This window comes from Anser cygnoides, chromosome 2 (assembly GCF_040182565.1).
Source record: "Anser cygnoides isolate HZ-2024a breed goose chromosome 2, Taihu_goose_T2T_genome, whole genome shotgun sequence".
NCBI classification, from domain to species: Eukaryota; Metazoa; Chordata; class Aves; order Anseriformes; family Anatidae; genus Anser; species Anser cygnoides.
The window spans coordinates 72484655-72506439 of record NC_089874.1 but is presented as its reverse complement, the minus strand read 5'-3'; the positions used below and the strand labels follow the sequence as shown (position 1 = coordinate 72506439).

At 41.1% G+C, this 21785-nt stretch overlaps 1 protein-coding gene across 1 annotated transcript; it reads left to right on the top strand.

Moving 5' to 3' along the window:
• The first annotated feature begins 3524 nt into the window (after positions 1-3524).
• Positions 3525-21307, top strand: RIOK1 (RIO kinase 1). Its single transcript, XM_013179291.3, has 17 exons — positions 3525-3733; positions 4285-4492; positions 6199-6289; positions 7395-7464; positions 7901-7943; positions 8613-8705; positions 9663-9775; positions 9899-9979; positions 10525-10611; positions 11157-11294; positions 11814-11917; positions 13591-13697; positions 14888-14953; positions 16713-16832; positions 17123-17176; positions 17810-17950; positions 19428-21307. The coding sequence occupies exons 1-17, from the start codon at positions 3663-3665 to the stop codon at positions 19536-19538; spliced, it is 1698 nt and encodes a 565-aa protein (XP_013034745.2). The 5' UTR covers positions 3525-3662; the 3' UTR covers positions 19539-21307.
• The last annotated feature ends 478 nt before the right edge of the window (positions 21308-21785 follow it).

The following is a 21785-nucleotide window of genomic DNA, read 5'->3' as shown; positions in this document are numbered from 1 at the left end:
CTGCCCTCCTGCTGCACTGACCTTGGGGGCTGTAGGGCGTTTTCGCACTCCTCTCTCTCCCAGCTCTTGTACAGCAGTTCCTTCCTTCCTTCCTTCCTTCCTTCCTTCCTTCCTTCCTTCCTTCCTTCCTTCCTTCCTTCCTTCCTTCTTCTCTTTCTTCTTTCTCTCTTTCTCTCTCTCTTTCTCTTCTTTATCTTTCTTTCTTTCTTTCTTTCTTTCTTTCTTTCTTTCTTTCTTTCTTTCTTTCTTTCTTTCTTTCTCTTTCTTTCTTTCTTTCTTTCTTTCTTTCTTTCTTTCTTTCTTTCTTTCTTTCTTTCTTTCTTTCTTTCTTTTTCTTTCTCTTCTTTCTTCTTTCTTCTTTCTGTCTTTCTCTTTCTCTTTTTCTTTTTCTCTTTCTTTCTTTTCTTATTTCTTTCTTTCTTCTTTCTCTCTATCTTTCTCTCTCTCTCCCTCTGTCTTTTCTCTTTTCTCTTTTCTTTTCTTTTCTTTTCTTTTCTTTTCTTTTCTTTTCTTTTCTTTTCTTTTCTTTTCTTTTCTTTTCTTTTCTTTTCTTTTCTTTTCTTTTCTTTTCTTTTCTTTTCTTTTCTTTTCTTTTCTTTTCTTTTCTTTTCTTTTCTTTTCTTTTCTTTTCTTTTTTCTTCTTTTCTTTTTTCTTCTTTTCCTTCCCTTCCCTTCCCTTCCCTTCCCTTCCCTTCCCTTCCCTTCCCTTCCCTTCCCTTCCCTTCCCTTCCCTTCCCTTCCCTCTTTTTCTTTTTCTTTTTCTTTTTCTTTTTCTTTTTCTTTTTCTTTTTCTTTTTCTTTTTCTTTTTCTTTTTCTTTTTCTTTTTCTTTTTCTTTTTCTTTTTCTTTTTCTTTTTCTTTTTCTTTTTCTTTTTCTTTTTCTTTTTCTTTTTCTTTTTCTTTTTCTTTTTCTTTTCTCTTTCTTAAATATGCTCTCACAGAGGTGCAAACAACATCACTTATTGGCTCAGCTCTGGCCAGCGGCGGACCCCTTATCTAGCTTCTTACAAGGTTTGCAGATGACACCAAATCAGGGGTGGTGATGGTGGTGGTGACGGTGACCTACCTGATTTGGACGAGTGCAGGGGTGCCACCCAGAGGGACCCAGGCAAGGTGCAGAAATGAGTCAACAGGAACCTCGTGAATTTCAACAGACAAATAGAGTCCTGCACCAGGAAAGGAAGAGCCTCAACAGAACAGGATGGGGACTGACTGGCCAGGGAAATGCTGCTGATGAGGAGGACCTGGGATGTCATTGTAGACAATAAGATGCCATAAGCCAGTAGTGTATCCTGGCAGCAAGAAAGGTTAGTAGCATCCTGCACTGTATCAAGAGCAGCACAGCCAGCAGGCTGAGGTGCGTGACTTTTACCTGTCTTCCAGTGAGTGCTAGACTGCACCTAGAAAACTGCATCCAGTTTTGGACCTTCCCAACCCAGGGAAGATACCGACAAAGCTGGAGCAAATTCATCAGGGGGTCAGCAAGATAGGTAGGGATCTGGAGCACTTGTCTTGCTCAGAGAAGCTGAGGGAACTGGGCATGCTCAGATTCAGGGGGACCTGGTAGCTGCCTGCCAGTGCCTATAACAAGGTGACACAGAAGATGCAGCTATGCTGTTCACAGTGTTACATGGTAAGAGGCTGAGGGCCAAAAAACCGAAGCAAGAAAGGCTCAGACTGGTTAGAAATAAAATTATATCCCTGTGAAGGTAGTCAAGCAGTGGAGCATGCTGCTCGCGAGGGGCTGTTGCAGTCTCTGTCCTTGTTTTTTTTTGTTTTTTTTGTTTTTTTTGTTGTTGTTGTTTTTTTTTGTTTTTTTTTTTAAAAAAAAAAAACTAACGGATTAAAGCCCTGAGTGAGCTGCTCTGACTCACAGCTTACCCTGTTTGAGCTGGAGGTGACCTTCTGAGGTTCCTTCCACCCTGCATTGCCCTGTGATCCTGTGCTGGCAGTGAATGTGAAGGGCATGCTATTGGCTTACTGTCAGCCAGTCTGCAGAGCTGGGCCTTGTGGTGACCTAACGTGCTTCTAGTGAGGGTTGAGCACTTGGAATTTGTTTGGAGTTCAGATGGGGCTTTATTTTACTAAAGACTTGAGTTTAGTATTTCAGAGTATATTAAACCCTTATCAATCAGTTTCTTTTGCAGACAACACAGACCATAACTAATGTTTTAGGAACCACGAATCGATGGCTGTAGCAGAAATAAGCAGCCATTTCCCAAAGCCAAGAGGGCTCGAAGACACAAGATGGTGAAGGGCCTGGAACACAAGTCCTGTGAGCAGCAGCTGAGGGAACTGGGGTTGTTTAGTCTGGAGAAGAGGAGGCTCAGGCTATTAAGAGAACTTATTGCTCTCTACAGCTACCTGAAAGGAAGGTGTGGGGAGCTGGGGGTTGGCCTCTTCTCACAAGTAACTAGTGATAGTGATTTGTAGAAGAACTCTATAACTCAAAGCAAATAAGTTATAAAGTAGGTATGTGATTTATTTCGGTGCCGGGCACATGCGAGATAGCTCCCAAAGGCATGTGCACCTTAACGCAGCAACTTGCTTTTGTTATATGCAGTAAAAAGTTACATATGCATGAAGTTTCCCAATACGCCTATATATATTCATAACCTATCCCCACTTTGTATTAAAGTTAGCTCCAAGAAGTCATTTCCATTAACTCCTCCCATCTGCACCTGCACAGTGCCTTCTGGTGGTGGTCGTCGGGGGGTCGGGGGGATGAATTCCGATAACTCCTCTTCAGCACCACTAGCTGACCCCCTGCCTTTGTACAGACTCAGCTGCTCCTTGGCTCTTGTCCAAACCACAAGGTCAGTCTCAGCTGGTTTTTGAGACAGGTTCCCCATTTTTGTCAGGAAACATCTTCTGTGAGGGGCCCCGAGACTCCTTGTTTCGGTTAATTTGCACAGTAGTAAGCAAAGACACTCAGCAATATCTATTTTAAAGCGATTAAGCAAGACCCATTCTTTCATTCCTGGCTTTAATAATTACGATTGTTTTATTTAGAAATCATTAACACGATTAAGCAAGCCCCCATTCTTCTATCCCTGGCTTCAATAGGACTAGAGGGAATGGCCTCAAGTTGCACCAGGGGAGGTTCAGGTTGGAAATTAGGAGACCTTCTTCTCAGGAAGAGCAGTCAGGCATTAGAGTGAGTTGCCCAGGGAGGTGGAGGAGTCACCGTCCCTGGGGGTGTTTAAGGGAAGGTTGGACGTGGTGCTTAGGGACATGGTTTAGTTGGGTAATAGTGGTAGTAGGGTGATGGTTGGACCAGATGATCTTGGAGGTCATTTCCAACCTTAATGATTCTAAGATGTTTATGGCTACATTATATGGTACTATACAGATGCACCACAGCTGTTTACTCCCTGTAAACTCCATCACAGAAGACCCGTGGCTGTAAGTTTATACGCGCACACAGCTCTAAACACCCACGGCTCACTGAGGGAGCGACGGACGTCAGTAACCGCCCTCCCGAGCCCTAACGAACTGCCTCGCGCCGCCATTTTGCCGTGAGGAGGCCGCCCCGCCCTGCGCAGCCCGCCGCGGCGCTCGCTCTCGCCCGTTTCTGTCCCTCCGCCGCTGCCGTAGCGGGCGGCCCCCGCGCCAGCCCCGCGGCGGTCGCTGGCTGTTGGTGGCTGCGGGTGCCCCCCGCCATGTTGTGCCAGGCGGCCGTCCTCAGCGCGCCCGTACCGGGGCAGTTTGACGACGCCGAGTGCTCCGACGGGTACGGGCTGCGGGGGGGGGCGGAGGGGGAAGAAACACACAAAAACTTGGGGGAGAGCGTGGTTGTGCTGCCTCGGGTGAAGCTGTCCGAGGGCAGCCGGCATGTGCTTTCTCGAGCGCGACCCGAGCAAATCCAAAATATTTCTTTTTTCCCCCAAGTTCTTCTCGAGGCCTGAATTTTTTTTCCACTGCCTGCTGGTCCCCAGTGGAGGTTTGAGTGGTGTCTTGTCAGAGGGGAGCCAGCTGTGGCAGAAAGCAAAGCACTTTGCTGGAGGAGGTAGCTCTAGGGTGCTATGTGTTTGGAGTTGCAGAGGGATCTCGGTATGTGTCCCCACAGAGCAAGGCAGAAGGCAGCACTGATGTGATGGAGATGGTTTAAATGCTGTCTATCCTTTAAAAACAGTGGCATCCTTATATTTATGTACTTAAAGACAAGTGAGGTGACAAGCATCTCATGGAGCGCTAACCTTGCAAAATTTTTTCTTGGGATAAACATATTAAATTTTTTTACGACTATAAGGATCACTTACATGAGCATGTATTTGTTTGAAGTGAACTTACTCAGGACACAGAAACACGCGTGGAAGATGGAGTCGCTGAGAATTGCCAGTCACGCTTGCACGAAGAAGTCAATGCTGAGGAAGGAGACGGTGACGATGATAACGATGATGAAGAGGAGGGTGATGATGACTGGGACTGGGATGATGAGATGGGAAGACTCATGAAGTGCCACAGTACTGCTGCTGGATGCAATCCACAGGTACGTTGAAGGCTATTTTCTAAGCACCAAAGGTACCCAAGAGCAGATGGGACTAATTTGGAGGCTTTGTTCAATGTTAACATTATGTTGAGCATAAATTCAAATGGAAAACTTACCTTGAGAGGATCCCCTTTCTTTGAGTCTATTCCTGTGCTGTTTGTAGCCAGGCCTCTGCTTGACTTCCTTGTCTCAAACCCGGTTGCTAGATGCCTCTTGTCTCTGCAGTTTTCCTTCTGTTCCTTAGCTTTCTCAACCTTCTCTTTGTCTGTCCCAGTCTTTAGCGATGTTGCTTTTTTGTTTGTTTGTTTCTGGAATTTGTTTTTTGTGATTTTGAGCATCTTCCCCATTCTTACCACTGAATTTTAAGACAGTACCTGCTCAACATGCCCAGGATGAAATGGTTTTTGTTTTGGACCATGTTTTGGTTCAACATTTAGGGGCAGCTAGGTACCATGCAGCCACTCTCTCACTCCCTGTCAGCAGGACAGGCTCGTGGGGGAGGACAGCAATCCTGAGGGTTTGAGACAAGAGCATTTAAATGAAAGGAAAAGGCAAATGTCATTTGGAAGGAAAGAGAGAAAAAAAGATCTTTACTTCCCATCAGGAAGCAATGTTCAGACACTGCTTGGAAAGCAGGGCCTCACTAAGCATGGTGGTTGCTTGAGAAGACAAAACAGTTTTGTAACAGGAGTCCCCCTTCTCTCCCCCCAGCTTTTTATGAGTATGAGGTCTTACAGTATGGGCTATCCCTTTGCTTGGTTTACGTCACTATCCTGGCAGTGTCCCCTCCCTGCTTCTTGACTATCCCAGCCTGCTGGTATTTTGGGGGGAGTTGGAGAGGCAGCCTTGATGCTGTGCCTGTGCTGCTCAGCAATAGCCAAAACACTCATGTGGTATCGATATGTTTCTAGGTACAAGTGCAGGGCACAGTGCTGGACGGGCTATTGTGGTGAAAGTTTAACTCCATCCCAGACAGACCCAGTACAGACTAATAGCACAGGAGGTAAAAGAACATACAGGAGGTGAGGAGAAGTGCTGGAAGTGGATAGATTTAGAGTGTATGCTGTTGGTTTAGAAACTTCGGCGTTGTGCAGAATGAAAAGCGCACAATGTAAGAACCAGCATCCTTTATCCTCAGCTTGGACAGCAGAGGTTTAAAATATTTTTTTTTATATATTGATACCAGCAGAACAGAATAGTTGAGAGGAGGGTGGTACGGATCACGGTCTATCGTGTCTGACTTGGCACTTCTGAGATTTATTCTCGCCTTTTGTTAGCGCTTTGTGCTGTCTAATGTTGGTGGAACAGTGTTCAGGTATTATCTTCAGAGAAGGGTACCTGTAAGAAAAGGCACCATGTTTGAAAGTTTTCTGCTTGCTACCTTCTCATTTTTGTCCTTGTTTCTGTCTGCTATTCCCCTTTCTTTTAAAGATGAAAAAGTGTTAATACGAGAGACTTGCAGCTCAGTTTTCTGACTAAATATAACCCTGAAATTTGGCACTTCTTGGAATATAGCTGGTGTGTCACTTTTACTCTGATGTCTTGAGTTAAAGAAAATCGGATGTCAATCCATTTCTTTGCTCTTTCTGTTTTTCTGTTTATAGCTATAGACACAGGCATCTGAGCTGACTTTCCGTATGATACAGTGTGTATTTCAAAAGGCTGTTAAGAGAAGGCAACTTACGTTAACAAATCGTTTGTTTCAGGCAAATAGACAGAACCCTAGTTACTGTTTAGCAAAAATGTCAACCCCTACAGACAAGGCTTTGAGGAAATTTGAACATAAAATTAATTTGGGTGAGTATATTTGTCTTGTTTATAGAAAATTTTTCTTTTTTGTAAAAGCAGATGCAGTGCACTCTGTGATGTTCTCAGACTGGTTCTGCTTGCTTTAAGCCAGAATTTACTGGAGTGGCAGTTAACCATTTCCAGACAGATTAAAAAGGACTTGCCTTTAGTCTTTGTTAACTGGCTGTCATACTGTTGTCTGTGCCCTTTGAGACCTAGAGGATTCTTTTTCCCTTTACTACTCCAGGTCAGATGAAGTGTTTCTTCCACAGCTTATCTGTAGGAGCGAACTGTTTGGATTGTGGGAGAATATCAGCTCTCTGTTACAATGCCATTGTTTGTTCTCAAAGCTGCTACCACAGCTAAATGTTTTTAGATGATTGCTGTTCCCTGTAGTATTAGTATGGTACTTTATGCAACAGTTATCTCACAGGGGTAGAGTTTGTGTGACAAGTAAAGAGGCTGCTGTCCTAGCCTTTGTAGCTTCTTGTTTGCCGTGTGATGGAAATAGCTGCTCTGCTTAGCCTGCTAGGGTGAGTTGTAGTTGTGATTTTTTAATTTTTTTTTTAATGGGACAGTAAACAGTTGCATTTTCCTTCATAACAAGGTGGTTCTAAAATGTAGGCTGAAAAGAGTAAAGAGTGGTCTTGGTATATGTGTCCAGACACAACACCTCTTACATATTTAACAATTAATCAAGCACCACTTTGAATCCACCAGGGTGACAGAATCCTGGAGGTTATTGCTTGCTCTGTTTAGAAAAATGGCATTAGATTGTGGTAAGAAAAGGGCAGATGAATTTAATGTAAGATATTATCCAAAAGGCATTAATTCAGGTTGGCATTGCACCTCAAAGTTTGTGGGACCGTCTTAGTTGTTGTTATTTTATAATCCTACTTTGAAATGTAGACAGAATGGAGAGCTAGGTTAACTGTGATGTGTAACTAAACTCTTAGATAAGCTTCTATGCTTTATGTACCCAATCAGAGATCCATTGGTGTTTGAATGTTGTGTTGTGGCATATTTGCTGGCAAGCACAATTGCAGAGATGATACTGAAAGTAGGACATTAATTTTTTTTTTCCCTTCTCCATATCATCTTACATGTTTTTCAGATAAGCTGAATTTTGATGACTCCGTTATAAACAGAGTCACAGAAAAGTCTAGACAGAAGGAAGCAGACATGTGAGTATCATGCCTGGCTCTGTTTTCATTGACATAAGAACTCTTCTGAGTTCATATTATTATTCTTAGTTTGATCCTGAATTTTGAATGAATTTATTAAGGAAAAAAAGATCTGTAAATAGATGGCATGCAGTTTGCATTTTGGCCTTAAACCTCTTGATTTCTGGATCAGTTTCCTAAATAATTCCAGTGTTTTGATGCTCCTGTCTCTGCAGTGGAGGCAAGAAGATAACCATAATAGTGAAGGGCACTGATGCTTGTGGGCTTGGTTTGGTTTTGTTTTTTCCTGCCTGCAGGAGAAGCCTTCTGCCTTTGTATGTATGAACTTATGTTTTGAGGCTGTCATCTTCTCTTTGAAACAGAAAGGCATGTTTTACTCTGTCAAAGTATTGAGCCCATGTGTGGGATTATATCGCTTTATTTTCACTTTTGCTAGGTACCGAGTCAAAGATAAGTCAGACAGAGCAACAGTAGAACAAGTAAGTACTTAATGCATCAAATTTCTCTTTTGACCAGAATAAATGATCTGGAATCTTGAAATCAGTGGTAAAGCAGCTACTATAGGAACAAGAGTTTTGCCTTGGAATTCTGTTTGCCTTGTTATTCTAAAGAAACCTTTCATTTCTTTTTTGAAGTTTGTACTTGTAAACGTTTTGGAGCTCAGTTTTGTGCATAGTGTTGTAATTTGATGGTATATACAATACAGAAATTCATTTAAAACTTTTATTAAATTCCAAGAAACAAACAAAAAATGCTTTGTTTTTATTTTTTTTCTTAAGCAAGGCTGAAATATTACTAGCCCTTGACCATGTAGCTGCTCGGTTTCACTTACGAAAGCTATAAATTAAGGGAAACCGTATTTTAACATCTAACACAACTGTGGGTAGGAAATAATTCTCTTATGTCTGTTTTAGATCCATCTCAAGGACATATACTTGTTTTTTTTCTTTTTCTTTTTTAAAGGATGTGAAGCATCATTACAGAATTATGGCAAATTCTGTGTGGCTGTTGTTTGAATTATTGTTTGATCCTCAAGAATAATCTGATGCTGTTAGTCCTGTAATATAGTACTATAAACAGACTGTAGTAGTAAGTTGTATTCTCTTCATAGAGAGCAATTGTGCTGACTGTTCTGTATTGAACTTGAGGTGTTGGATCCAAGGACTCGAATGATTCTGTTTAAGATGCTAACAAGAGGTGTCATATCAGAAATCAATGGCTGCATCAGCACAGGGAAAGAAGTAAGTTCTTTTACAAACGACAACATGACAGTCTTTTTCTCAGCAAGCTAGGTGGAAGCTTATGGTACTCAAGATATATTGAAACGTTTGGTTTTAGTACTATTCTTTGTATGTGTTACTTGATTAGTAGGAAGTTATTTTAAGATAAAATGCAAGTTACTGTGATCCCCAAGTACGAAGGATTTCTCAGAATACTTAATTGTAAATTTGTCATTCATTTAATTAATTCTATTCTTAATACTTTCTATGTGAAACTTCTGCAGAGTGTATACGTATATACAGTATAAAACAGTGCCTGAAAAACATACAAATCCAGGTAATTCTTTCTTCGTGCAAGGCTATTGCATGTGGATCAGATCAGTTCAGCATCTCTCCAGGGATGGGAATATCTAATGGTGTAACAAAATTCTGTTTAAAACATTATTGGGCTTTGATTGCTTTTGCAAAACTAGCATATTTGTGCACTGCTATTATCAAGTTATATGCAGACCAGACTACAGTTTTCCAAGTAAATTAATAAATCATTTTTAGAATGCCTTGTCCCTAGGCTGATCTGGTTTTCTTCCAGGTCCTTGGATTCTGATTAAAGGCATGCTTCTGCCTGGTGTAGTGGTGCCAGCACTATATATTTAGGCCATGCTTTAGGACGTAAATAATGTACAGGCTCAAGTTAAGCCTTCACACAAGGGCTTGTTTCAGTCTCAAAATATGAATGGTGTGGAATTTTGTGTGTTGTTGGTTCTGTCTTGTGTGCGTCTTCACACATTTACTCAGTCTTAGGTACTTACTGCAAGCTGTCTCTGGTAGAAAAAGAGATTGCCATTATGTGCAATTTCACTAATTCATCTGAGTGCCACAAAGGGGCTGAGGTGGGGATGTTTTCCAGGCTGTCAGAAAGAGGAGAGAAGGTTGGGTCAATTCAGAGTTCTTTTTCTTCTTCCCTTATTAATCCAATAGGCCAACGTATATCATGCCAGTACTTCGAATGGAGAGAATAGAGCAATAAAGATATACAAAACATCTATTCTGATGTTCAAGGATCGGGATAAGTATGTGAGTGGGGAATTCAGGTGAGTTGGAGTTCTGCTTGGTTTTACTGGGGAAGAGGGGTTGTTTGAAAGGTGGTAAAATGACCAGTGTTGATATGATGTTGATTGGCTGAAGAATTCCCCTTGTCTATGTATTTTTTTAAGATTTCGTCATGGATATTGCAAAGGCAACCCAAGGAAAATGGTGAAGACATGGGCTGAAAAAGAAATGAGGAATTTAATAAGGTGATTCTTCCAGTTTTTATTTCAGCATGCAAAGGTAACTGGAAAGTTACAGGATATACTCTTCTATTGCTAGACTGTGGCTGTTACTGCCTTTTATGGTCTCTGGAATATTCAGAAGTGTCTTATGCTTCCTTGTCAGAGGGAAGAGGGAGAAAAACAATCAAGATACTCCTTTGTCTGGCTGTTCATACTCTAAGCTCTTCAGTGTCTGAACTCTCTGATTTGATTGAAAAGCGAGGAAAGGCTGGAAATAGCTGCTACTGAGTAACAGTACACTGTGCTGTATAAGTTAATCTAGCATTAACCTAAAATTATGCAAAGATTCTTTGTCTGATACAGGAACATTTTGAGAAGGGTCAGAGCAGAATGGCTGTTTTTTTTGCATTTGTTTCCTAGTTGTTCTTCACAAGCATGAGTCGCCTGAGCGGAGGAGCTCTTACTGTGTGTGAAGTTTAAAGCAACAGAGCTCCTGTAGGCACTCTTGCAATGCATATAGTAGAGTTATTCTGTATTTAGTTTTTTGTGGTTTTCTTCCCGTGTTACAGGTTGAATACAGCCCAGATACCTTGCCCAGAGCCAATTATGCTAAGAAGTCATGTGCTTGTCATGGGCTTTATTGGTAAAGGTGATAGGTATGTATCTGTAGAAAATCAAAATGATTCTCTTTATTAGTAGCTTTCCACAAAGGTTTATTAAAAACAAACAAACCCTCTGTATTTACCTACCATTTACCTATTACTTTAGGCCTCTGTAATTAACTTGTTATTCCTACCTGTGTATGTGACCCGTAGAATACCCAGATGTTTGCCAGCTACTGCTGCAGACAGTCTGCATGATTCCAAAACATCAGCTGTGTGCAACATGAATCCAGAAAATGACTTAACGAGAGTATGGCTAGAAAGGCTTCCTAATAGTATTTGTAGTTCATTAGTTTGTAGTACAAATGTTAATGTAACCTGTCCCAACTTCTTAGTTCTTTTTGGAAACAGCTACAGTAACTTTGTCAACGTAACACAAGCTTTCCTGCCTTACATGCTGGCTCCATGCACTTAGCTGCTCATGCTGACTTTTTAGACGCACTGAGTTGAAGGATTGGGTATAGCAGTTAAAGCATTTACAGAAGTTATGAAGAAGGAAAAAAGTATTCACTTTCTATTATTTGTGTTGTAACTTTAAGGCCTGCTCCTCTGCTGAAGAATGCTCAGTTATCTGACTTGAAAGTCCGGGAGCTGTACCTGCAAATCATCCAGTACATGAGAAGAATGTACCAAGATGCCAGACTTGTTCATGCAGATCTCAGTGAATTTAATATGCTGTATGTTTTTAAACTTTGTTCTGAATTGTGACATTTGAAATGTATGTGCTGGCAACTGCTGTGTATAAATTTGAGTGTAATAATCTACCTTTAAGGGTGGGTGGGTCCTTTTTGTGACTGTTTCTCAATTTATCTAATTAATTATGTAGATTTTAACCTAGATCTGAGATCTATGTTTAAAAAATAATAACACCAGAACAACAAATTATCAACTAGTGAAAGCATTAGTGAGGGACATACAGATACATACTTTTTTTTTTTCTCTCCTTACCCCTAAGACAGTTTTGTGTGTTCTTGAGGAGCTATTCCTTTAGAGTTTAATAGTACATGTTGGATAAAGGAGTGAAAGGGTTCACCAAAAAAAACCCACTCTGGCTCTAATATGTGAGATGTATTCTAGAGAAATACGTTAAGTTTGTTTGTGGGTTCTTAAGTTTGAAGCATGCTTTGTCCCCTGCCCTTCAATAATCTCCTGTGTAACATTGGTGGAGTCATGCGACTTGGTGTGTTTGTCCCCAGGTACCACAGCGGGGATGTGCACATCATTGACGTGTCTCAGGCAGTGGAGCATGACCATCCACATGCACTGGAGTTTCTGCGAAAGGACTGTGCCAATGTTAATGGTGAGTGGGCTGCACTCTTGTTTGTATAGATGTCTTTTTCAGAAAGGTGAATTGTCTTTGAGTTATGACTCTGGCTGTAGAGGCTGTCAAACCAGTTAAATGCTCCCTTTCCTAGGTTCTCCTAGGTTCCTTGGGGAACTGTGTTCTGTGCTGAGTTCAGAAGACAGTGTAGCCTATTTTGCTAGAAGTCATCTGGATGAAATGAGTCACCTGTCTGAATATCAGATTTACAATAGAAGGTAGAGGTCAGAGTCCCAGTCTGCAGCAGCGCCTCCCCCAGCCTTAACTTTCCTTACTTGAAGGACTGTGCAGACAGACCGATATGTCCTTCTGTGAGTGTAATCCACATCTGGAATTCTTTAATTTGCAAGAAGTTATTGTGTGTCACAGAGTTCCTTGTATTTATTTATATAGGTCCACTTAGAAGATCAAGGTATAGAGTAATTTATTAGAGATTGTAGACTTGTCATAGTATTTTGCTAAAACAGGATACCTTTACAGTATTTTTCTCTTAAAAATTCAGTCTTCATGAGTGAGTGCGTATGTTATGCAACAGACAAATGTTTTCTGTTAGGCTGCGTTTCTCCCTGAGAACAAAAAATGTGTTGGTGCAGGCTGCTTTCCAACCCCTCCCTTTTCTTTTCCAAATGATTTTTCAAATTTTACAGAGACTTCTGAAAGTTTGTGGAAAAAAATATATACATTTTGATGCTGTGTTTGATACCCAGTATGTTTGTTGTTCCTTATTCCTTTTCTGTTCATGGATTTCTGATTGATCCCTTCTGGCTCAGATATTTGCAACCTTGTTTTTTTTTTTTTTTTTCATGTGTTATGGCTTGCCCTATCTAAATGCCAGTGCCTCAGTGACTTGCAGTGTTTTCTGATTTTTTTTTTCTGCTTTTTCTGCCACTGCTGTGTAGTCCTCCTACAAAAACTGTAAGAAATGCCTTACTTTATGCTCTGCCTTAGCTGTGAGCATTGCAAAGATTTGTGGCTCCATGGGCACAGAGTGCTGCCTCCAAACTATTTTTTTTGTTTTTTCTATGGTTGATTTCTCATGGGTGAGATATCTTATGAGAACATTAGCAGGGAAACACTTACTAAGCAGTCCTTTGTGTGTTTCACTGCTGTTTTCCCATACAGAAGCACAACCTCCAAAATCAGTTATACTTGAGTCAAGAAACCAATTCTGAGTATAGTAAGAGGGGAAAATTCTGATATGTTAGTGTGTCCCGTGTTTCTTTTCATTTCAGTGGATCATAACTAGGCTGCACTGTTTCAGTAGATACTTCAGTTTGGCAAAAGTTTAAGATCTGCACTCCTTATTTTTTGAAAAGATTTTTCATCTCAACCGTTGCAAATATTACACCTGTCTTAAATTGTTTACTTTGTCCTCCGTAGCCTCTGCTCCATTCAGTATGGCTCCTGCTGAAGTTGATTTGACTTACATTTATTCAGTTCTATTCTTTTTTCAGTATTTGTTGCACTGGGAAGATGAACAATTTTATTTCAGGTCCCCAAGGGTCATCTGATATCTAAAGCCAGTACAATATATGCTGCTATCCTAAGTCATCAGAGCTGTTATGTTGCTGCAGTTGTCACTTAACATCACAGCTGCATATGTTGTACATCATTATTTAAGGTCTTTTGTCTCTGCCCTTGATTCCTGATAGGCTTTTTCCGAAAGCACAATGTTGCGGTGATGACTGTGAGGGAACTGTTTGAGTTTATTACTGATCCTTCTATCACAAGTGAGAACCTTGATGACTATCTGTCAAAGGTAAGATTGCATGGCCTTGTTGCTTATGTAGGTAGATTTGAACAATAAACTCAGATCTAGTTCAAACTCCATCTTGTTTGCTCTACATCTTGCTGTTGAAGTGGACTGGTACATTACATTGCATTATGCCATTCCTTCAAAAATGCATACGGGTCTTTTCCATTTATACTGTTACAGGATGAACACATCTTTATTTTATGTTTTCTGAAAAAGCCTAAGCATGAAAACTCAAACATCTGTCTGAGGTGCTATTTACATGAAAACCAGGATGCTTTAAATCTTTTGTTTCCTTTTTGAAAAGGAAAGAAAAGATTACTTAGTTCTGCAGAAATATACCCATGCTGACACGGAGAATGGAGTTGGGAATTAATTTAAGACTTAACCCTGCAGACTTCAGTAGGGCGGGCTGAGGGAGGAAGGGAGTGACTTAGAGCAGTATTACTCCAAAGTATGCAGTCTCATTAGCCAAATATCATGGCTAGTAGGACATCCTTATTCTAGGAGGAGGTAAAATGCTTGGTGTCGCTGGCAGCACCCATGCATTTTGTCTGTAGCTGTCAGTCCTCTGCTCCCAGTCAAATGTTTATTGAAAAAGGAGGAGGGAAATTTAAAAAAAAAAAAAAAAAAGGGGGGGGGGGCTGGTAAATGAGGAAGGGCCCACATACGTCATGATCAGAGTGGACATATGAGATATTGTTCCTGGCCATGTTCCTAGTCAAGACCATGAGGCTGAGTGTTGTCCAGATACTATGGCATGGGGATTTCCAGATGCTGTGTGCTTTCAGTCATACTGGAAGTTGAGAGAAGTAGAGCTGTGCTTTATGGCTTTCACTTCCTTGTGTTTCTCTGGCTTACTCTGTGTGTGACGGTGAAAACAGCAGATTCCAAGACTGGGCTTTGCTCACTGTAGTGCCCTTGCACTGTTACATATTACAGTAAAGCTAGACCTGCTATAATTTGGTCTAGAAGTAACAGTGAGCATGCGTGTTCTTAAAGCAGATCTGTACTTGTGCTTTGCAGAAACGCTGGTTACCGTTAGGGGTCGCTCAAGGCATTGCCATAAGGAGGGCTGGAGCGTTTTGTGAGTGAGAGTGGGGAGTACAGGGAGAAATACAGATGGGAATGGTTAGTTGGATTAAATGATGCGATTCTAAAGAGTGATACCTTTGTATTGCTTTATATTTCTTCAGGCAATGGAAATAGCATCAAAAAGAACAGAGGAGGAAAGATCTAGTCAAGATAAAGTGGATGAGGAGGTAAGTGAGGATTTTTGTTTCTGCTATGAAATTAAAATTAACCTTTCCTCCTCTGAACAATGAAAACTGTTCTATTTGGCAAAATGCACAGTTGATAAATAAAACATAGTGATATTGCTGTGTTCTGAACTAGTTGAGAAGTGAAGTATTGAAGGATGCCGTGTGTAAAAGCAAGTGACATTGATCAGGTGTTAAATGGCAAATACTCAATTACTTAAACCAGTATGTTTGCTTGTAGCTAGGTCCCTTGATGTATCTTCAGTTCCGCTTCAGTTAACAACAACAATGATAAAAGAGTGGAGTTCTAATTGTGCCAGTATTTTTTTGTACTGGTGATCTAGAAATAGGAGAATACAGATGATATTCAGATGGATGCATTAATGAAATTGCCCACGTGCCTTTGTTCCCTGTCTCATTCATTCAGTCTTCCACATACTGTTTCTCTCCCTTGCTTTTGCATGTAAGAAGAACCACCTCAAGTCTGTTCTGTTGCATAATGAAAACTGCTAGTGGTCTGGGAAGGCTTGATGCAAAGATAAAACAGTCTTTATTTGGTTTTTCGATCTTATCTCTCTGTTACAGAAGAGTTAAATTAATAATAAAAAACCAGGAACAACAACAAAAAAATGGTGCAGAATTTGTATGAGAACCTATTTGTAGTAGTTCACCCAGTGTTTATCCTTGGAAGAAGTTTTATTTGGATAAAAATAAATTCATCAAAGACTTTTCTTTTTCTCGTGGAGCTGTAGGTTTTAGTGACTGCTGTAGGTTTTAGTGATTGCTGCTGGCTCAAGCTTGACCAATGAACGATTTTTGTTTCCAAAGATATCTTGAGCATACAAATCCTTTTGAATTACAGAGTCAAATGCTATTTTTCTTGTTGCAAGTCCATCTTTTGCAAACAAATTATTCCTTGTCTTACATGAAGGTACTGTCCAGTTAGAGAATGTAAAGTGGTTAAGTAGCATCGAAGTTAAGTTTTTACCCCTCTCACTTCTCGCATTACCTCAGGCTAGTTTGTGTAACTTCCCTCGTGAAAAAATAGAGCTGATTAAGAGCAAGTTCTGTGGAGACAGGGTCTCTGCTGTCCATGCAGCTCTTAGTCTAGTACTTAGGATCATAAAGTGTACTGAATATGTTTCTGGGATTGAGCTGATACCGTGGAAAAGAGAAGTAAAATACTTCTGTCTGATCTGGTAGAGACTTAATTTTTCTGGAGGATTGTCTCAAAAAGATTGCCTGATAAATTTTAAGTATGTTGTTGATACTGCAGTTAGGTTTCTGCACCAGTACAGTACTGTGAAACCCTTTTTGAGTTGGAGTGTAGGTTGAAGAGGAATTTTTATATAGAGAGTTTAAGTTGTAAGAGCTTGTTTTAATGGAGTTGTCCCCTGAAGACATTGTAAACATAACAATGAAAACTTCAGAATAAAAAATTCAAATCAGTAAAGAGGAAGTTGGAGAGACTGGTGAAGTCCCTAAGTTGGCTGCTAGTAGTGATAGTAATGTAGGAGCCTTATTAGTGATGAGCTATCAACAACCTGTAGGTTGTGTATTTAGAGCCTGCTCCAGGAAAAAAAAAAAAAAACAAACAAAAAACTCTGCAATACAAATGGTAGTGTGACTGCTATGTTCATTTTTAGTTTCTCTGAGCCATGAAATCCCTCATGGTTGTTCTCTGAAGGATATGTAATTAGGATGGAAGAACATCATGAAACTATATGTAAATGAGTATGTGTGTTTCCTTTCTCTTTGGTAGGTGTTTAAGAAGGCTTACATACCTCGCACATTGACCGATGTTAAAAACTATGAGAGAGATGTGGATATAATGATGAAACTGAAAGAAGAGGATATGGCATTGAGTGTTCAGCAAGATAATGTGAGTAGATAATGTAGAGGTGCTAAAAAAAAAAAGAAAAGAGAGAAAGAAAGAAAAGAAAAAAAAGGGGAGGAAATAGGAATTTTTCCTAGTAAAAACTGGTAGCAACAAACAAAAATGGAAGCCTTGTTACCAAGGCATGGAATACTGAATTTAGTGTTGTATTTAAAATTCTTTGGTTAGTATTGATGCTAAAATTACCATCTTTTATGAGATACTCATCTTTTCTGTGTGCAAAGATTTAAGACATGCATTTTGGTAACATTTTGTTTCTGTGTCTCTGGGTGTAGATTCTCTACCAGACTGTGACAGGGCTGAAGAAGGATTTGTCTGGTGTTCAGAAGGTGAGAAGGCCTTTTTTGAAATCCTTCATTTTAGCCGTTTTCATAAAAGTGTGCATAGGGAGTACAGAGAACACCTCGTCTTGAAGCTTGTGACAATGGAAGAAGCTTCTTGTCTGCAGGGCGTTTGTTTCTGCCCATTACTTGGCAGTGGTGTAGACTTTTTAAAATGGAATTACAAATATGGGAAGAGATCAGGCTGTGGCACAGTCTCCAGTGTTGTTTAAGAATAAGCGTGTTTTGCAGTGTAGATGCTTGTACTTGCTCTAAAGCCTATATACAGTGCCCCTAAGGTAGATTTTGGTATGATCCAAGTATAATTAAAAATTGGCTTTCATCTATGTTAGGAAATTGCAGTTTAACTTAGGGAAATCAGTTTGGGAGTGCCAATACATCTGTGCTGTGAGCCGTAACCTAAAAGATCCTATGCTGTATATTGTAGATTTCCTGTTCTTAATTTGGATCAACCTCTTTTTCGCTCTTCTTGTTGAGACTCAATGGTGGCTGTAAGTAGAGGAGATGACACAAGCTTGCTTGAGGGTTTCTTTGTAGGAGATTTTTTTAAATCGTCTATTTTGTTGCTAGGCTACTGAGTTTGGGTTTGAGATGAATCCCCTCTTCATGTATCTTTTACAGATTCCTGCACTTCTTGAGAAGGCAGATGAGTCAGAAACAGGCTCTGATTATGAAGACAGCAGTTCAGAGGACTCTGATTCAGGTTGTAAAGAATTTCGGCATCCCAAAGATCTTCCTGCTGAAGTTACCATGGATAAAAAGGTCAGCTGGCCAGGAACTGCTCATTTTCCTACATCTGCCCAAATGACAGGAAAAAAATCCAAACGTAGTTCTGAGTGGTTCTTCCTACTTCTTGTCTGAAACAAGCTGTAGACTTTTTCTGTTTTGGAAAGAGAATGAGAAAGAGAATTTGGAAAGAGAATAGAAAGTAATTTCATTACAGATGTTTTATTAATGGTGTTTTTGTGTAGAGGAACTTCATGACATAGTGCTCTCTAGCCTAGACAAAACTAGAAGAGTGATCTCTGTAGGGAGCTCTAAGGCCATGCAAAGCAGAACTTAGTGCAGCCTGGGTGGATCTTCAGTCCCTCTGGCTGTGCTTGTAGGCCTTGGTGTGCAGGTCAGTGTTGCTCCTGACTGACCACCTTCTGCCCGGCGAATTGGGACCTCTTGATCTGTCCAACTGGGGATTTGGTGATGGTGTGTGTACTACAGTGGCTTTTCTAATCCCATTGGCACAGACTGTCTAGCTTTGCTGTGGGCAAGAAACTTACAGCAGGCATACAAGGGGAATATATTTTTTCCAAACAGGTTTTGTTTTCCAAACTGCAGAACAAGTATGCTCTGTTCTTGTGAGGCTCTTCTACAGAGCATCGACCATGGGTGAGAGCCTGTTGGCAGCCATTTAGGTTCTATGCAAAAGAAGGATGAAACTTGCTAGGTTTAGGGGGTTTGAGGTGTGGGGTATTGCTTGTTAGTTTTTTGGATTTTTTTCCCTTTTAGAAAAGATAATGTAGTAGGTTCCAAGTCCATTGAATGAAACTGCATTGTTCTACTACAAGCTTTTTGTACCTATCTGGAAATGTAGAGCTACTGCCTTTCAGACATGAAACAGGGATGTCTTGGTCACTTCTCATCCTTACGGACAGGTTTTCATTTGGACTTATTATTGTGCGAGTAAGGTGAACTTTTTGGTATCCCACAAGTGTATTGGTAGGTTGAATGATTGATCAGTGGTGATTGCTTTCCTTCTCCCTGTCTTCTGTTATGCTGATTTTTTTTTCCAGTTGAGCATAGTCTCTGCACTGTCAGAAATTATAGTGTGTTGCAGTGGCCTAGCCCCTGTTACAACAGTTACTGGATCAGTATTTTTGTGTGGTGTTTAAAAACACATACTACAGTAGCCCTATGGGTAACAGAAAATTTAGATCAGACTTATTATTGTATAATATTTGCTATAAATAACATGAGTTGCATACTTCTTGTTGTCTTTCTTCAAAGGTTGCGTGAAACTCAGGTTTTAACTAGTTTGAATTTTGTATTGTCATTAGCCCGGGGCTGGAGCTGCAGACTGATACACTTCCTTTTTTCTTTCTTCTCCTCACTCCCACAGATTTTTTTTTCTTCTTGATAACAGCGTATTTGATGTGATGTGTTAATTAATTTAAAGATTGACAGGCCTGCTCAAAATATGTCATTCCTACTGGCTTTAAATGAATGGTGTTTTAATTCTTTATAGGAAAGGAAAAAGATGGTCAAAGAAGCCCAAAGAGAGAAGAGAAAAAACAAAATTCCAAAGCATGTGAAGAAGCGGAAAGAAAAGACTGCAAAAATGAAGAAAGGCAAATAAAATCAGCTTTGGCTTGGGGAATGGGCTGGCTTGTTGTTGGTTAATTAGTCACCATCTTTTATAATTAAATCTTCTATTTATATACATACAGTATTAACCATGAGGGTGGTTTCACTAACAAGGTGGTGTAATTATTTGAACAGAAAATATGCCATGTTTTTTTAATAGGAAAGAATGAGTTTAATCTTTCACGTGTGCAGAATCAGCCTGTTATTAGACTCACATGGATTTGTTGCTGGGGTCTTACTCCCCTGCCTTACACTGTGGGGGATGTACAACTTAAGTGATCCTCTGCAGGCTGTCACCTCACCTGCAGGTAACCGTGCAGACATTGTGCCCTTGCTGCCTCTCTGCGCTTGCATCACCTTTGATATTATCGTACTGAAAATGGAGTTTCATGATTGGGAAGGCAGCTGTCCTCACTGCCCAGTGCCCTTGTGAAGCAATCAGGCAGGCATACCTAAGCAGACCAAAGCCATGATTTTGTGCTGGAGTTCCTTTTGCAACATGGGGCTCTGTTGCTCTTAAGGGTAGTATGAGACAGTTTTTTGTAAGCTGATCGAATGAGTATTTGCAAGATTAATTGTGTGTGTTCAAATCCAAACCTCTCTGTGCGAAAGACTGTGCTAGCAGTTGTTTGTGGTGTGGCTCAGCATTACTGGTCCATGTGGTAAGGTGCCCCAGCACCTCAGGGAGGAGTTGGCAGAGCTCTGCTCATAACTGACCCACTTGTGTTGGAGCAGAGGTGCCATACAGAGACAGCCCACCTTTTCTCTTGGCGGCTGCTTAGGCTGCTGAGGCTGACAGACGTTTTGGGAGAGGTGTCATCATCATGCATCAACCATCTTTTCCTGCTGCCTATGGTTTCAGAACTCCCTGTGCCAGTACAGAGAAGGGTTCTGATTTCAGTAAATGTCTTGATTTTTTTTTTTTTTTTTTGTAATGTTGGGGTGGAGTTGATGCCCTGGGGATTACACTTCTGGGACACACATTGTCTGATGACAGAGGAAAGCTTTTATCCATCAGTGCATATCTAACAATGATGGGTTGGCCAGGGGAAGGGTGAAGCTTCCTTCTCTCTACTCACCTTCCACACCCAAAAGAGATTGCAAGATGGCCATAGGCAGCCACCCTGGCAAAGATTGAGATGTCCAATTGCACATGTGGTTGCTCCACTCCAGAACATATTCCTCAAGGAAATATGGTCTGGTTGCACTCCCCAGTTTGACCTCTACAACCCTGTTGGTGCCTGTGGCTAGAAATATGGTAAGGCAGGAACTGGTCAGTGCTTCCAGACACCTCCCTCCCTTTATCCCAGTCCCTACAGGAACTGACTCTGTTGTGTACAGTGTGCATGTAAGTGTAGTCTGTGTTGCAGGAGCATGTTGGGTGGCAAGATCAGTATTGCCTCAGCAAATGGGGATGTTTGTTGGGAGAATAAGAAAAAATGCATGTGTTTTGGAAAATAGCATTACATGAAGTGCAGGAAAGGGGAGAGGCTCTACCTTGGTAGTGAAGGGAAAGGGCGGTATAAGACCTACATGCTGAGGTGAGCGGGTAGTGCTAATAGCGTTTTGTCTTATGCCAGGGCTGAGGTGATCCTAGCTGCATAGATGTATTTCCTGCTTTTGCTTGCCATCACAGGAGCTTGTGCAGTGATATAATCAGGCAAAGGTGGCCTTGGCTGCCATAGATGTGGTTGGTAGTGTTTCTAGGTGTCGTGCTGGAAGTGATCGAACAAATAAAGGCTTTGTGCCCTTTGCCATTGACTCGTATTATATCAGTGATTCTTCCCTACTGACTGACAACACTGTGGTGTATGCATCCATGGCAACATTTGTGTATCTTGACGTGAATGTATGTGTACCAGAAAGTGGGGAAGTAGGGGCTAGCAGTGGTGGTAGGGGATTATGTCCCCTCTGTTGCTTTCTCCATCAGGAGATGTGTACCAGGCAAACCTCAGTGTGTTTTGTGAAATGGGCCAAGCATAAGCAAGCCTCTGACGAGCAGTGTGTGCTCCACCAGTGGACTCCTGTACCAGAAAACTTGTTTGTGGCTGATCATTGTGAGCCTGGGGCTGCCAGCCACAAGAAGCAGCCCTCTTTTCAGTGGGGCTGAGTGCTGTGAAGCTGAGGGTAGGTACGCACTTCTGGCATTGGGCCTGGGAGCCACTGACCCAGCGCGTGTCCCACGGGGGGCCTTTGCCTCCTTTACCTGAGGAGGCACTTCAGAAAAAGGCTGCTGCCG